Source organism: Ursus arctos, unplaced genomic scaffold (genome assembly GCF_023065955.2).
Source record: "Ursus arctos isolate Adak ecotype North America unplaced genomic scaffold, UrsArc2.0 scaffold_17, whole genome shotgun sequence".
NCBI classification, from domain to species: Eukaryota; Metazoa; Chordata; class Mammalia; order Carnivora; family Ursidae; genus Ursus; species Ursus arctos.
Window position 1 is genome coordinate 46,925,568 of NW_026622841.1, and position 15,271 is coordinate 46,940,838.

Genomic DNA, 15,271 nt, shown 5'->3' on the forward strand with positions numbered 1-15,271 from the left:
AGGCACCAACATTAACAAGCACAGAGATCAATGTTAAATTTTCTTTTCATGCCGCAAGGACCAAATGTTGAAATATTTTGAGTTTCACATGGGTCTAACCGCTTCTATCTGCGAAATTTCTACAAACGGTTGATGCTTTATTGATTCAGAACATTACTAAAACCGTTTCAGTGCTCAATAAAACTTTCATATTTTTGTACACCAAACTTCAACTTACACAATCTACCTAAATTGTGTTTGTGTCACTTTGCTATTTGATTATAGTTTCTGGTGTTTACAACTAACCTAAACCTGTTAATAAAAAATAATCTCCAGAGTAAATGGTTGTTAGTCACATTTATTACTTCCACTTAAATTTGTTAAATATGAATGAATACTATGTAAAATGAGACAGGTACTTATTAAGTACTTTTAAAATAGACTTCATAAAAAATAAAAATATCCTGTTTACAATTATTTATAGAAGATTCAAATGTCCAAATTTGGCTTTCTTTAAGAAACACTTCTGAATCAATTTTTAAAGTAAATAAACATTACATTTTAAAGTTTTATTTTGAAGATGTGTGCTAGTAAACCTTTCTATTCTTTCTCATTCCCCGAACAGTTCACAGCTGGTTTCTACCATCAACTACTTGTTGTAAAGATATTTAAATATGTCTTTGGCGTGAATACTATTTAATTACATGATACTATTTACCCTACAAAACAAGTCTACTTCGTCCTCAAGAAATAAGTTTAAAAGAAACTAGCATCCTACATAACTGGAGTTCAAAGTTGTCACAGGGATACCGCAACTTACAACACATCACAAAGATTTATTCTTCTCCACCCTAAAAGCCACTATTGACTACGGTAATCAGTAAAATGCTCAGGACTTCAAGGACACTGAAGTTAAACAAGGTATTTGTCTTAGTTGTTGACTTTAAAATGTTACCTATCAGAGACCCTCTCGATAGAGGAGTGGGGCATTCCCTGGAGAACCCAGCCCTAAGCCCGGCCTCCTTCCCCTAGGCTGGGACCAACAAAGACTCCCAAGAGAGGACAGTGTGAACTCTCCAGGTAAATCTCTTTAGTCATCTGAAAACCTGAAGACAAAACTTTAAGTCCACTTTGCATAAATAAAATTTAGGAAGTTTGCTGATGTCTAATTAAATTAAATCTAGACCTCCTATTTTCTCCCTACCGCTTACCCACCAGCGACAATCCTACAACCGACTAACGTAAGAAAAACTTTAAAAACAATTAGAAAATCTAATTGCGCTAGATGTTTGTTCACCGGTTTCACCCTACTCATCATGTCTCCTAAACACGACTGCGTTGGGTTCCCCTGGAGAAAATAAAAGGCACTGGGGAGAAGGGCACGGCCAGCGAATGCGTCCCAAGACCCAAAGAATGGAACACAGTTCAGCGGGAGCTTAGGAGGGCGCTGAGCTCAGGGACTGAAGCTTGGTGAAGACTCACCCCAGGACTCCCTCCCATCCATCCACCACCAAAATCAGGGAGAGGTGTATGAAGCAGGTTCCCGGAGGCCTCCCCACTGTAGGTTGAAAAAGCTCAGGTTTTAGCCCTGCTGTTTCCCAAATCAATTAAAGAGTGCCTTCAAAAATGGTCTGTTTTTTTAAACAATCAAAGTGGAAAAGGGGGGAATCTAGGAAGCTGGGAGGAGAGAGGTTGGAGGTCAAGGTTTTTCTACCACAAGAACACCTGCGAGGACAACCAAAATTAGGTCTTTTGCCTCTCCCACCCCCAGACCGGCTTGATTTTCAGCAGCTTCCTGCGTTCTTAAAAACTCTTTATGCAAAAGCTGGGTGTTCCCAAGCCCCTCCCCATTTTTGGTGGTTGTTTTTAACATACTCTGGATCTACAGAAGATTTTCCTAACTTTGCAACATCCTATCAAGAAGGTGAAAAGTTGGTGAAAGACTAAGCTAGGTTTAAAATGATATTTTAACTTGCCTGCCAACTGCACCCTACTGCCTCTGAAAAGATTTTTCTATACAAAACAAGTTGCTTTAAGCATCGGAAGACTCTGATTATTATGTCTTTTGGGACTACTTCTCAGTCTGGGGGGAGAGGGCTATGAAGACTACACTAAGGTGTGTCCTGAGACAGGTGGGGCTGCAGATCTCGCTCCAACTGGAGCTGCCCCCCACCCAACCCACACACCCTGTCAGACTCCTTGCCGGATTCCTGACCGACTAAAGCCTCAGCCTAACCACCAGCCCCCTAACCATTCTTTGAAGATTCCTCCTGTCCCAGTCTCTCAGCTCGAGCCCGGGAACCAGCTGTGGGTCCCTATGCTGCACAATGAGGTGACAGTGCTCTGCTCTCAAGTCTCTCCTCAACAGGGCCCTCCACACCCACTCTACACAATGGTGAAGACGGTCTCTAGGGCCAACTTCGCAGAGCAAAGAAGAGGGACTTCTGACACCAGGATCTTAGGAGGTAGAGAAAGAGCAGAACTTGTTACCAAAAAGCCTGTTGCCTCCTCCCAGTGTTACCAGGAGGGCTGTTCAAGTCAGATCCTTCGCTTTCGGGCCACTGGCATTTCCAATATGTCTTTTGAATACAAGGCTGGCAATTCACCACTTCGTCCTACTAGTTAGGGCCCCTGAAAGATTTGTTGTCCCAAAACGGAGCATGGAGGCTCCCAGGAAAAGCCCGAACCTGGAGTGTGACAACACCAGGTAGGATAATTTAGGCTGACATGGTCTCCTGCCTCTTTGCCACCTCTGTGACTCTCACACTTCCCCTCAAACAAACAACAGCCCCTCCCCCCCAAAAAGGTTTTGTCTTAGGAGTCTGTCAAGTTACCAAACGGGTTAAATACAAAGGAAGAGACCCGTGAAAGCACCTAGAAGGAACCAGAATGCTGCAACAGCAGAGAAAAGCGGCACTCGGACACCATAGTTCATAACCCGCTGCTTGAGCAGAAAACTCTTTTTCAAAATGGGGTGTTTCCAGGTATTTTGACAATTTTGTTTTCCCAGGTCACCCCACATCACCCCCAAACACTGGAATAAGATCGGTGGGTTGAATTCTGGAGGAAGAACTGATGTGGGAGCTCCAGGATCCCTGGGTCCCAGCCTGCCAGCGGCCGGCAGCAGCCGCCAACTCCAGGGACCTCAGCTCAGTTGATGTCAAGCAGAAGGGCCCCTCCACCAGCTTTCCGTGGGGACAGTCATGAGGCTGACCAGTCCAGGTATCCTCTCTTTCTCTCCCTCTTACTGAGGGGGAAGCTAATTAGCTCCCTAGCTCCTTTTCCACCGCGGAGCCTTTAAACACTCCCCTTGAGAAAAGCACAATTCCTCACCTCTGGAGAGTTGAATTGATGAGAGGGTGAACCAACTGCCCCACGCTCTCCTAAACTTACCCCCCCCCCCGCCCCATAGAGTCTCATTCTTTCACTTAGGCCAATTAGGCTCGGTGACAGGTCTCAGGGCCTTGTCTGTTCCTTCCCAGGCCCTTTTTCTCCAATTTACCCACCCCACTCACTGTTCAAGTCCCTAGAGCTTCTCCAAAGCACTGAGACATATAGGCGCCCTACGCCTCCTTCGTGGAAAGGAACTGAAACAATCCGAAAAATAGAAGCACCTCACCAACGCTGCCAGACTCTGGGTGGCCCTGCCACCAAAGCTCTGAAAATTCTCCCTGGGGCCGGGCCGACCGCTAGGCACCCAGACGGAAAAACCCTATGAACAAGGCCCAAGTCAACCAGCTGTTCCACACCCCCGTACACCCCAGCGCCTCAGGCCCCCACTCCCACGCGGCGGCGCACCCCTTACCTGCGCTGGGGCCCCGCGGCACCGGGAGTGGGGCTCCGGCGCGGCTCTGCAGGCTGTGCAGCACTGGGGTCTCGAAGGGTCCTGCGGGCCAGGCGGGAGTCAGCGGTGCACCCACGTAGGGCGAGTAGGGGTTCGGGTGGTGGTGATGGTGATGGTGGTACGTCCCGTTCAGCGGCCGCGCGGCCGACAGCGAGCTGTACTGGTGCTCGCGGCCGCCCATGGCCGCCAGGCTGCCGCCTCCGCCGCCGCTCACGCCGCCCGCTCCCCCGCCACCACCTGCGGCGTAGCCCCCAGGGTCCCGCGCCGCGCCGTTGGCCATGGGCGGGCTGGGCGAGTAGGGGAAGCGCGCGGAGACGTGCGCAGCGGCCGAGCCGGCGCTCCCGGGCCCCGCGGCCCCGCCGCCGGCCGCGCCGCCTCCACTGCCGTACGGGGGGCTGTCGGCCGCGGCTTGAGGCCAGCCGGGGTGCGCGCCTGCGCCGCCCGCGTGGTTGGCGGGCCCGCTGCCCGCCCCCTGCAGGTACGGCAGGCCGGGCAGCATGGAGCCCACGCGGGTGGTGGGCACGTAGACCGGGGAACTGGCCGCGGCCGCGGCGGCTGCGGCGGCGGCTGCAGAGTGCACAAAGCCGCCCGGCGCGCCGTCGTAAGCGGCCGGCCCCTGGCTGGAGAGGGCGGCGAGGGTCTGGTACATCTCCTCGGGCTGCTCGGGTGCGAAGGGGCTCAGCTTGGCGCCGCGGCTGGACCACAGCAGCTTGCTGGCGGTCGCGGCCTGGTCGAGGTCAGTGAAGAGCAGTAGGTCCTCCCAGCTCGACAGGGCGCTCCCGGGGCCAGCGACCCCGGGCGCCGAAGGTCCGTGGGGAGCCCCGAAGGGATGCGAGGCGTACGGGCTGAGCAGCAGCGAGCGGGCCGGGGGTCCCGCCGCCGCCTCCGTGTCGAGCTGCGGCGTCCTGCAGTTGCTGGCGCCGCTGGGGCCACGCTCCCCACCCCGGGAGCAGCAGGAGGAGGAAGAGGAGGAGATGGGAGAAGGCGGCGTGGAGGGCTCCCGCGCTGGAAAGGCTCCGGAATCGCTGGCGTCCGCAGCCGCGGCCCCGAAGCGCTTCGGCAGGCACCAGCCGCCGTCAGTCAAGGCCATCCACGGTCCGGCGCCTCTCCAAACTAACTTCTAGCTCCTGAGGCGGGGTGAGGGGAGGCAAGGACAGGAGGAGAAATCAAAAAGGGTTACCAGAAGCACAGGCCTCACAGAATCTCACTCCCACTGCCTTTTCTAGCTAATGGGATTTCTCAAATATCCCGTTTCTGCCCCGGGCGCGGGAGTTGGGGAAGGACAGGGGAACAGAGCCTGGGTAGCCGCCGCAGAGTCCTCCCAGGACTGGGCTATCCGCCCTCCCTCGCCTGCACCGCCCGGGTCCCCTTGTCTTCCCGCCCACCCCCTCCGCAGCATCCTCCATCTGAGCGCGCCAGATCCCAGGGGCGACGGGGAGACTGGCCGAGGTTTTCCTTCCGTCCCAAAGTGGATACCTCTCGGCCGATGACACACAAAAGAATTTAAGTAGTTGTTGCTTGTCGGCTCTGTCTTCTCCCGCCTCCCTACTGATGCCCCCCGCCCGGAATGCCTCGGTGTGAGGTCTGCCCGGGCGAAAATCACTAGCGCGAGGAAGGCAACCTGTCCCCGAAAACGAAACCGCCGCGTTCTCCCACACTGGCTTTCCCAGAGCTTCCCCGGCTGCGCTTGACGGGACGAAACGCGAGCTCCAGAGAGAAGTGCAATTCAGCCCAGGGAAGGTGGGGCGCCGGGGCGGAGACGACAGTCTCCGACCTTCCGGGCCCAGGCACTGCTGGGTGCCCGCGGGGCCGCAGTCTCACGCCCAGCCCTCCTCCCCGTGGCGCCGCACACCTTAAACAAGGCTCGCGTCTGCAGCCACCAGCGCGTGCGCTCACGCCGGCTGGGCCACCCCCGCCCACCCCGTGGTCATCCCCAGCCGCGGAAAGGCCAGACCGTTCCGGAATCGGACGTAGCGGGGTGGAGCGGAGCTCAGAGTAAAGGAGGAGGGGGAAATGCAGGGCGGGGGGGGGGGGGTGAGACCGCCCCGGGGCCGAGGCCACCCCAAAGGGGAGAGCAGGAAGACAGACGGGGAGACTCGGAGGGAGTGGGGTAGGGAGGCGAAATGCAGCGGGACGGGCCTCCTCCGAGCTGCTTTTCCAAATCACTTCGGCTCCTCGGAGATAACCAGCCTAAAATTAATGCCCACACACAGACCCGGGCTAGATAGCTAGAAAGGAGTCTCTCAGCCCGCCTGACTGCCGGCTCCCGCCCCTTTGCGCCAGATAACTCGGAGATAAGGCTGCGCGCAGATAAGCGCTTCAGGGAGAGGAAGAGACAGCAGAAGTTGGTCCGCGGTGTCCCGGGAACCTGGGAGCCGCTACAGCCCGCCGCGACAGAAGGGAGACACCCACAGAGCAGCCCGCGGCCCGCAGAGGGCGGGATAGCCCGGGGCGGAGGGGCCCGCCACGGGTTGGGGGGTAGAGGGAAGGAAAGAGGGGAGCCCGAGCAAGCGAGAAAGCAGCCGAACCTCGGGTGCGCGCTGCGCATGGAGAACGGCCGCGGCGGAGACTGCTTCCGAGCGCGGAGAGAGGCTGTGGGCGCCGGCAGGCGAGCGCGAGTCCGGGGTCTGCGCGGCGCTGCTGGTGAATAAAAAGGAGAGAGGAGGCGCCTCTTACTGCTCTGCCGGAAAACTGCAGCCTGCGCTCCTGATTGGACTCACCGAGCCCTAAACAAACAGCGCTCGCCGAAGGGTGCCAGGCTGTGGGTCGGAACTGCGCTGTGCGAGCAGCTGGGCGCTGGAGGTGAAGAGGAGGAGGAGGAGGAGGAGGGAGCGAGGGGAGGAGAGAAAAGAGGGTGGGGAGGGGACCGCGGGCGGCGGGGGGAGGGGAGCGCGCCACCCCAGCAGACAATGAGCGCCGCGCAGCCTGCGGGTGTGGGCCGAGCTGCGAGTACCTCCTGGGAGGGGGCCAGTCCACCGAGGGGGCGCCGAGCCCTGGGACGCCCAGGGAGGGGCGGAGGTGGCGGAACGCTTGACCTGGCTGGCGACCCACACCCATCCGGCGGCACAGCACTTTCCTCCGCCCCCAGTTACACACGCACTCACGGGGGCGGCGGGGGGGAGGGTTGGCACGAGAGGAGTTGGCTGTGCACAGCCCTGCGCAGCCACCGCTGCGGGAGGGACGCGGCAGCTTTCGGGTCAACGTGCCCCCAGAATGAGGGGGAAAGTGCTTTGCTCCGCGGGCCTTCACCGCTCCTTCGTCCACGTTAGAAGAGCTTTATGCTCTGCCTTTGTATGTGAACTACCTTAAACTTCCCCGACTTCTAATCGAGACCCTGGGACTTGGGTTGTGGTGACCGTCGGGGATCGAGGTTCCAAAGATATGGAAAAGAAGGAACTCGAGTGCCCCGCTCCCCAGCGCTCTGCCCTGCTTTTTAGAAACAGACTAAATTCCTAGGAGGTTTCGGGAAGTTCACGTCGACACTCACCAGCTAACCTTTGGGAACTTTTAATTCGGGGTCGTGGTATACGTAAAGGCTAGTCCCTGAAGGCGCGCGTGATGAAAAGGGCTTCCACCCCAGTCGCGCCCCGAGATGCTTTCCAAGTTTTGGTGTCCCGTTTGCTCTGAGCTTATCCTGGAGAACTTCAGGTAAGTCTCGGATAAGTCGTTGGAAAGGGGGGAGGGGGTTCACCTTCCCAGGACCCAGCGGGAAATACCGCTTCCCCACCCCCACCCTCACATACACACCCCTTCTTCGCTCCCTCCAAATGGTTATCACAACTGTGTACAAACTGATATGGTCCTGAGCCGGCAAAGGGACTGGAAATGAACGTCGCGGGGTTATCAGCGCGGATCTGTCAGCAGCGAGGCGCGCGGGCGCAGGTTCAGCCGCCGCAGGAGCAGTGATATATGTCTCGCTCCCTTTCGCTCACAAAAAGATTTCTTCCGACAGACGTGACCCCAGAAGGCCGCGGAGAGAGAATTTTAACTAGGGCAGGAGGAGTTGCTTTGTGAGGATGGATTTTACAATTTTTTTCCAGGTAAATCGAAGTAAATGATTTTCTAAAGGTCAGTCTCCCTGAAAGCATTTGGGCTCTTTTTTTTTTTTTTTTTTAATTTTGTGTTTTTCCAGTTGGGGAACGGAGAGGAGCCAAAGCAGAGTTGAAACAGCATAACGAGGGGCATTGTAAAATAGGATTTTGAGAGATTGGGAGACCTCGTCGTTAAAAGTGTTTCCTCCCAATATAATTGTGAACTGTGAACCCGTGTATCCTGGAGGGAGAAGGGGACAGGGCCTGGCAATGAGGGGAAGATCGTGAAATCAAGGAAGTTGGCGAGAATTCTTTTTTTTTTTTTCCATTCTTCGTTGTAAATTGCTGCTAAACACATCTGAATTTTAAATTGCTACTACGACGGTCCATAAACCGTTCTCATCCAATTTAGTCACTTTCATTACAATCCTCTTTGCTTCCCCCAATTGCTGTGGCGGCTCCCAGTTTCAATGCGGCCACAATTCGGCAGGAGTGAAGGTAGAAAACTCTGGAACAGAGACTGGCGACCGGAGCAGGATTCAGGGCTTTAAAATTTAACCTGAGTTCGATCGAATGGGACTAGCAGAAGAGGTGACCTGGCGTCTGCCTCCCACTTAACTCCGACCAGGGTTTCCAAAGCCTTTCTCTTTTGGGTTTTGCGTGAGTTCCGACCAAATTTTGATTTTTTCAGAAGCTCATTTGTAAGCAGATAGAGAAACATTGTGGACGTTTGACTTTCTTTTGAGTACAGCTGTTTTTGAAATGCTTTTCAGTTTTACTCTAAAAAGCAGGGGTTTTTTTTCTTAATACATATCTCAGTGAGGTGATTTCCAATGGAGACGAGTTTTTTTAAATCCTCTGGCTAAGTTAGACTCCAAGCTGTGAATGGCCTCCAAGCCTGAGCCCTTGAGGAGACCTAGACCCGAACCCGGTTCTTGCTGTGTGTGTTTCTTTATATTAGCAAGTATGAAGGTGTCCATGTGAATTTCCTTGGACAATAGCTAAAGCCCTGGGGACCTGCTTTTCCCGCAGCTCTGCAGCAGCTGTGAGAGGATGAGCTGGCCCTGGCACCGCTGGGACAGAGGTGAGCAGCGGGGCAGACTGACCACAGCCAGCAGTTTCTAAGGGCTTGAGAGGAGACCCGGCATTTTACCTTCCAGATTCCCAGTCTCTTTTTAACACTGCCTGAAACAAGAGTGGGAGGTTGTCATTTGCTCCTTTGCGGGGTCACAATTTTTTTAAGATTGATTTTCTAACTAAAGGACGGAATGGCTAGTAAAGTGTTTTTCTTTTCAGTTAACTTAAAAACAAAACTGTTTAAACCGCAGAGTTTCTTCAGACAGGAAGGCAAGGAAGCCTGACCCATCCAGTTTACCATTTTCCCAATGCATTGGATTTGGCCCTGGGGAAAACTTCCATTCCCCAGGGGGAGCGGCACATTTCAAAGCCACCCCCTAGGGGGTCCCAGGTCCCGTGCTCAGAGTTTCCTTTGAGCACCCCAGCAGTCCGGGAAGGCAGGCAGAATAGAGGATGCAGAGGGGAGAAGTGTACCCTAAACTAGGGAGGAACCCAAGAACTGGAGAAGTCCCCCATAGTTCCCCAGTAAATAGGCTCTTAAAAGTTCTATTTTCTTTGGGCTTTTTTTTCCCTTCTTTCTTTTTTTCTTTCCTTTTCCTTCTGCCTGTCTCCTTTTGGGGGGGGGGTGCTAATCTTAAACGAAATTATTTCTCTCCCGACTATTTAGACTCAAGGAGTGGCCCCTCCGGAGTGAGCCGCCCTCCTCGTCCTCAGAGAGGTGCTGGCTCTGGGGCGCGACCTGTCCCCAGGGCTGATTTATTTGGGGCGCGCCACACTACTATTCGCGATTCGAATCCAGCCAGATTAGAGCAGCCAATTGGGCAGGGGGCGGAGGCTTTGTTGCCAAATTCGAAGGGATGTTTGGGGACCCAGTCGCGCTTTGCTTCCAGAGGAGCTGTGAGACCCTGGCGTGGACCCGCATAACGACACGACTTTACCCCGTGCAAACTTAAGCTCATTATGTTGTCAGTTCACAAAGCTCCCGGCTGCTCCAAAGACGTTTCAGAAAGAAAGAACACAATTTTTGAAAAAACTTAGTATTAAATTGAGAGTTTTTACAAAGCCAGATCTCTAGGGCCTTCTCGCCTATACCGGCTTTCTTCCTGTCCCCGGGACGCTTTTGCCGAAGGACAAGGGTCACCCCGGTGCCCCCCACCCCAGCCATCCTCCCAGACCAGTAGTCGGGTCGGGGCGGCCTGTCCCCGGACTAGGCGGCTGTCAAGCCAATGCAGGCGCGTCCAGAGAGTCTTGGCGGTGTTTGGGGTGGGGGAGGGCTGTTGTTTTGTTCTATTTTTTTTTAATTCTCGAAAGCCCAAAAATACTCGTTAGAAGCGTCAGGTGGTGGCGGCGGAAGCGCGAAAACTGCGCAGCCTAGAAAACTGGGCGCCCCCTCCCCGGCCCGGCTCCCCGCCCCCTCTTCCCGCCGCCGGTCACTTCGGGTAAGGAACTCGCAGCGCCAACGGCGGGCGCGGGCGCTCGGCATCGAGTCCCGGCGCGCGGCGGCTGCAGGCACGGCCCGGCCGCCCCCGGCCCCGCAGCCCCGGAACGCCCCCCGCGCGCCGCCGGCGGCCGCCAGCACGGCGCGGAGGTGGGCTCGCTGCGGCGGCGCGCGAGAGGTCACCGCGGTGGCATTCCTCCCCGCGCGCTGTTTACGTGACTTAATGTACTTCTTACGCCGCGGGTAAGTTAGGGCCGCGATAAGGGGGCGGCCGGGGGAGAGTCGCTGTAAAAGCCCCACGCTGGGCGCCTTCTAGCCCTCCCCTCATCCATTAACCTTTTTACTTTCTTCTTCCCTCTCTCTTTTAAAGCTTGTTATCTAGGCCACCCATGACCGACGAAAGATCTCCCCTCCCGGCTTCTCCCAAGGCCGCTTTAAACCAAATAAATTTAGCTATTAAGGGCCAAGATGTCTGACAAAAGATCGAAAGGTGTCTATCCGTGATCGCTTAAAGAAGCGAAGGAGAAGCTGGTGGCTCTCTGATCCCGATAAAGACATTCCACACGGCGCCGGCCTCCCTCCCCGCGGCCTGGTTGCGTCCTGGCACCCTGAGTTCTCCGCTTCTCTGGCCAGATCTCCACGGGCCCGGCGAGACCTGCGTCCGTTGCCCTGGGAATGTGGCGGCCTCGAGGCGGCCGGGCCTGGAGGTGCCAGGCCCCAGGGTCCCGGGAGCCGTGGACCTCCAGGCCGGGCGGGGCTGGGCTTCCAAAACAGACCCCCTGCGCTTGGCAGAAAAACTAAACCGAGCTCATTAGGGCCTGAATTACTGTACCTTTTTGATTATTGTTCGATGCTGAATAATACTACAGTCAATCCACCCCTACTTTCCCACCCTCACTCCCTGCGGTTTTGCCGAGGGTCGGTGTTACGCCACATCGCTGGTGGTCCGGAGCAGAACTTCTTTTGAACCCGGATCAGAACCTGGTGGGTGGAACTGGGCAGCTAAATTAGACTGAGGCTGATGGGGAGGGTGTGGACTCCCAGAGTCAGAGTTTGTAGGTGGGAGGCAGAGGCCCAGTCATTCATTCATCCCCAGGCTGGGTTTGGTTATGAAGTGTGGTATTTACTATCGTTATTAATTATTACTGGCATCACTACACAAAGCCTAGGGCTGCCAGCTGGGCCCAGGCCCTGCCCCTGGGGGGATCCCTTCCCTTTCACTAAAGGTGAAGCAGGGAATCCACTTTCCTGATCCAAGGCTGAGGAGGGGTCTTGGGGAGCCAGGTGCTATGGTTTGGGGTTTCTGCACTGAGTCATTTCTTCTCCTCTTAGGTAGCATTCCTCCATACTGCAAACACACCTAAACCTTTTCTACCTCTTTGCAGTATGGGGGACAAGAACCTCACGGTGGCAGATTAGAGACTGCACTGGCTTCCCTGCAGTGGGGATTCTTCCCATATCTTCTATGGGGAAGCTGGAGACAGGACTCAGAATTCCAAAGGGCAAACCAACATCTTCAGTTTCTGGCACCTCGTGCTGGGCCCCGGAAGTGAAATCTGCCTCTCTTTTCTCATTGCCCCGCTCCAAATAAGGTGAACTCCAAAACCATCCACCTTATCTAATTCTGCCCCCCTCCCCCAGCCTCCTGGGATAGGAAAACTCAGAGCATGAGAAGGAAAGGGGCCATTTCTGCTCCCCAAAAGGGAAAGATACAGAAATTTCCACCACACTAGACAGACAGGACCCGGGCTTTCCCTGGAGTTTGCTGGTATCGCTAGATGTTCAGACAATGCCAGTTCTAGGGTCAGAGTCCAGATGCCACTGCCCCAGAGCTCTCTCAGCTCAGAGACCTTTCTGTTTTTCTTTTCTTGGGGAGGGGGGTTGGGTGTTGCTAGGGGGAAGCAGAAAAGAAGGTGATAAGCCTTTGGAGATTTGCTAAGTAAGTAATGCTCCTTCTTAAGTCAATTAAAGGGGGGGAAAGTGCCCCCCAAATAAAAAATTACTGCATTTGCCACCCAGAACTATGACCTCTGCACTCAGTTACGTTGCAGATATGCGGAGAATCGGGACCAAGAGTTGTCTACCCATAGGCAGCCCTCCAGTTTCCTGCACTTGCCCAACAACACCGCATATATACTGCACAGAGAAGAACCAGAAGGGTTAGCAACCCGTTTTGAAGTGTTTACAGTCTAGAAGTTTGGCGCTTCTGTAGAGCCGGTTAGGCAAAGTACCACAGACAGCTTGGAAGATGGAGGGAGATGCTCGATCCTTTCTCTGGAAAAGTACGCAGGCTTATAATGTCCTCTAGGCTTCACAGTAAGTTTGTAAAGAAGGGAGTCACTCTGGCTCACAGACGGAGGGAATTGCCTGGGTTTGAATCCTGACTCCACCATTTTCTAACTGTGTGACCAGGCCAAATTGCCTAACCTCTCTGTGCCTCAGTTTTCTCATCTGTAACATGGGGATGATAAAAGTACCTGCCTCACAGGATTGTTAAGGGGATTAAAAGATCACCAGTATCTATATTGTAATAGACTCGTATGTACTACACCAGATTTCATTTCTTTCTCGTGACCCAGCTGTTCCTCGGAGCTAATTAAGTTTCCAGGAAAGAACTTCTTTGAGCAGCCATTCAACTTTAAGGACTTGAAGTTCTTATGTACCAGCAGTGAGGATTTTATTTATTGCATTATAGTAGGAAAGGGTGGGGTGAGACAAACATAGATCCCTTTACTTGCTTTTGGTTCCTTTGAAGAAGAAACATTCCTTGTCTCTCCCCCTTGCAAATGCCAGCAGCAGACTCCAACGTCTTCTACAGGACAAAGATAGTAATCTTGAGGCTTATCCCCTGAGAAAAGTATCCTGCTCCTCAGCAGCACCCCTCCCAGGGAACTGCTTTCTGGCACCAGGGGTGAGTGAACAGATGGGGCCATGAAGAAGGGCAACCTGTGGGCTGGCATTAGATAAAAGGGTGGGTGGGGGCAAGCTAATTAAATGGACCTGGTCCTCTGACTATACTCCTCCCATGCTTTGTACTTTTCAGTTTGGTATCACTGTTTATGCAGGAGACTTCTGCTTTAGTCCCATTTTGTTAAGGAATAGAAAATGATGGTCACTCAGAAGCTATGGAACACACTATTGATAAGGGAAAATCCAGGCCGTTCCAACCATTTTTCAACTGATTTTCTTTCTGGGTTGTCGATTTTTGGGGTTTTTGTTGTTTGGTTTTTGTTTTTTCCATGTAGCACCCCATCTTCTAAAACAAGATCTCAACTTCAGTAATGAAAACGTAAAGAAAGAAATCCGTGGGACAAAACAAAATGCCGTTCTCTAGATAAAATGACAGGGAAGAGATTTGTTTTTCAGAAGGCACAGTCTGGAGGGAACATAAAAGTCTCCTGCCTGCCTGCAAGTTTTCGGCGGGTTTGTGCCCAGAGCCTGTTTTTCTCTCGTCTCTCTGACAGTCCTGATCTTCTCCACGTTTGATTTACTGAGTGCTGTCATTTCTCCGCTCTTTACTTTCACAATCACACATTCAAACCTGATAAAGTTCAAGACCCTGAATACTTGCAGCTTTCCCAGATTTACAGTCCCCCTGCCCCCCACCCCGGCCAGCAGCCCTGAGCCTGATTGAATCCTCATGGACAGATGCCTTGGGGGATCAGCAGAGCCAGCCGTCCAAGAGGGCTGGGTCCAGGGGGACGATAGTCCCCATGCCAACTCTGTTAGCCAAAGCAACCCTTGGTCTCTTCCTTCCCCTAGAAAATGATTGGCAACATCCTCTCATTTTAGTTTCAACTTCTGGTTTGTGACCTGCCCATGGGCAGGTTGCAGGAGCTCTAACTTGCAAAATTTTAAAATTGGTGAGAGTTGAGCGCAGAATCATGGTTGGCTTGCATTATTATTGCCTGATTTGCCTGGCTCTCCTAAACAGCTTCGTGATCGAGGGCAAGCCACTTAACCTCTTAGTGACTCAGTTGCTCCATCCATAAAATGGTAGAAATACTACTTTCTACAAACATTAATCACTAACTAATGACTTGGGCCCTCCTCCCTGCGTGTAGCTCTGTCCGGGCCCCAGGAAAGACTGCCAGCCCATGTCTGATCCGGCTCTTTGGATTCTGTCAGGTTAAATACAAACGTACAAGTTAATCTAAATACTATGCCTATGGGCTAAACAAAAGAAATGATTCATCTCCAAAGACTCAGCGGTTAAGTCAGGCTCAAGTTTGCAAACCACTGAAATGTCTTCGGATAGAAGATGCTATCTGCATAACCTGTTCTTTGTCTATAAATATGTAATAAGTAAACTTAAATCACAGGATATTGATGAAAAGCAACCACTGATGATGAATATCTTATTTACAATATGGTTACTATGTGGGGACTTCACATTTACTCAATAATTATTTTTACATGATTTAATATTTTCATTTTTCTTGAACTCTCGGAATTTTCTGAGTAAAGTAAACATTTTAGGCAGCAGTGGTTTAAGTAGGTCTTTAAGAAAAAGCACTGTTCCAACTCCATGAACCCCAAAAAGTGTGTCTTTTTCTCTTTTAAAAATTCATATCCTAAAGGAAACTAAACTGTCATAATATCTAAAGGGAAAATTGTACTCACCTGTTAGGGAAGCAAGCGGAATTGTTACCTACCTGCTTCAGAAGGCTCTTTTTTTATTCCCCCAACCTATCCAGTCAGGAGATGCCCATTAGAATATATTACAATGTTGCTTTTTCTGGACCATAATAATATTCACCTCTACAGAGGTGAATAAAAATAGCAGCTTGACTTAATGGATATCAAATAACTTTTTCTGGCTACTCCTAAACCAGATTACTGCTCTGTTTATAATACCACAAATTAAAGGCATGCAATTATCCAACAAAAACAGTGTGACTA

At 52.7% G+C, this 15,271-nt stretch overlaps 1 protein-coding gene and 1 long non-coding RNA gene across 7 annotated transcripts in view; one reads left to right on the top strand and one right to left on the bottom strand.

Annotated features, from left to right (window-relative positions):
• The window catches only part of GATA6 (GATA binding protein 6), a 175,597-nt gene that overhangs the window by 129,307 nt on the left and 31,019 nt on the right, over positions 1–15,271 (bottom strand). For 2 of the 6 annotated variants that reach the window (XM_057313203.1, XM_026496077.4), the window contains exons 1-2: positions 6,352–6,610; positions 3,785–4,950 (exon numbers count right to left, since the gene is read on the bottom strand). In XM_057313203.1, the coding sequence (XP_057169186.1) occupies positions 3,785–4,913 (1,129 nt within the window). In that variant the 5' untranslated portion in view covers positions 4,914–4,950; positions 6,352–6,610. The other 4 variants (XM_044382877.3, XM_048218638.2, XM_057313202.1 and 1 more) reach the window with 3 other exon arrangements.
• Positions 10,511–12,888, top strand: LOC130543939 (uncharacterized). Its single transcript, XR_008959724.1, has 2 exons — positions 10,511–10,612; positions 10,740–12,888. It is a non-coding gene; the product is annotated as an uncharacterized LOC130543939 (long non-coding RNA).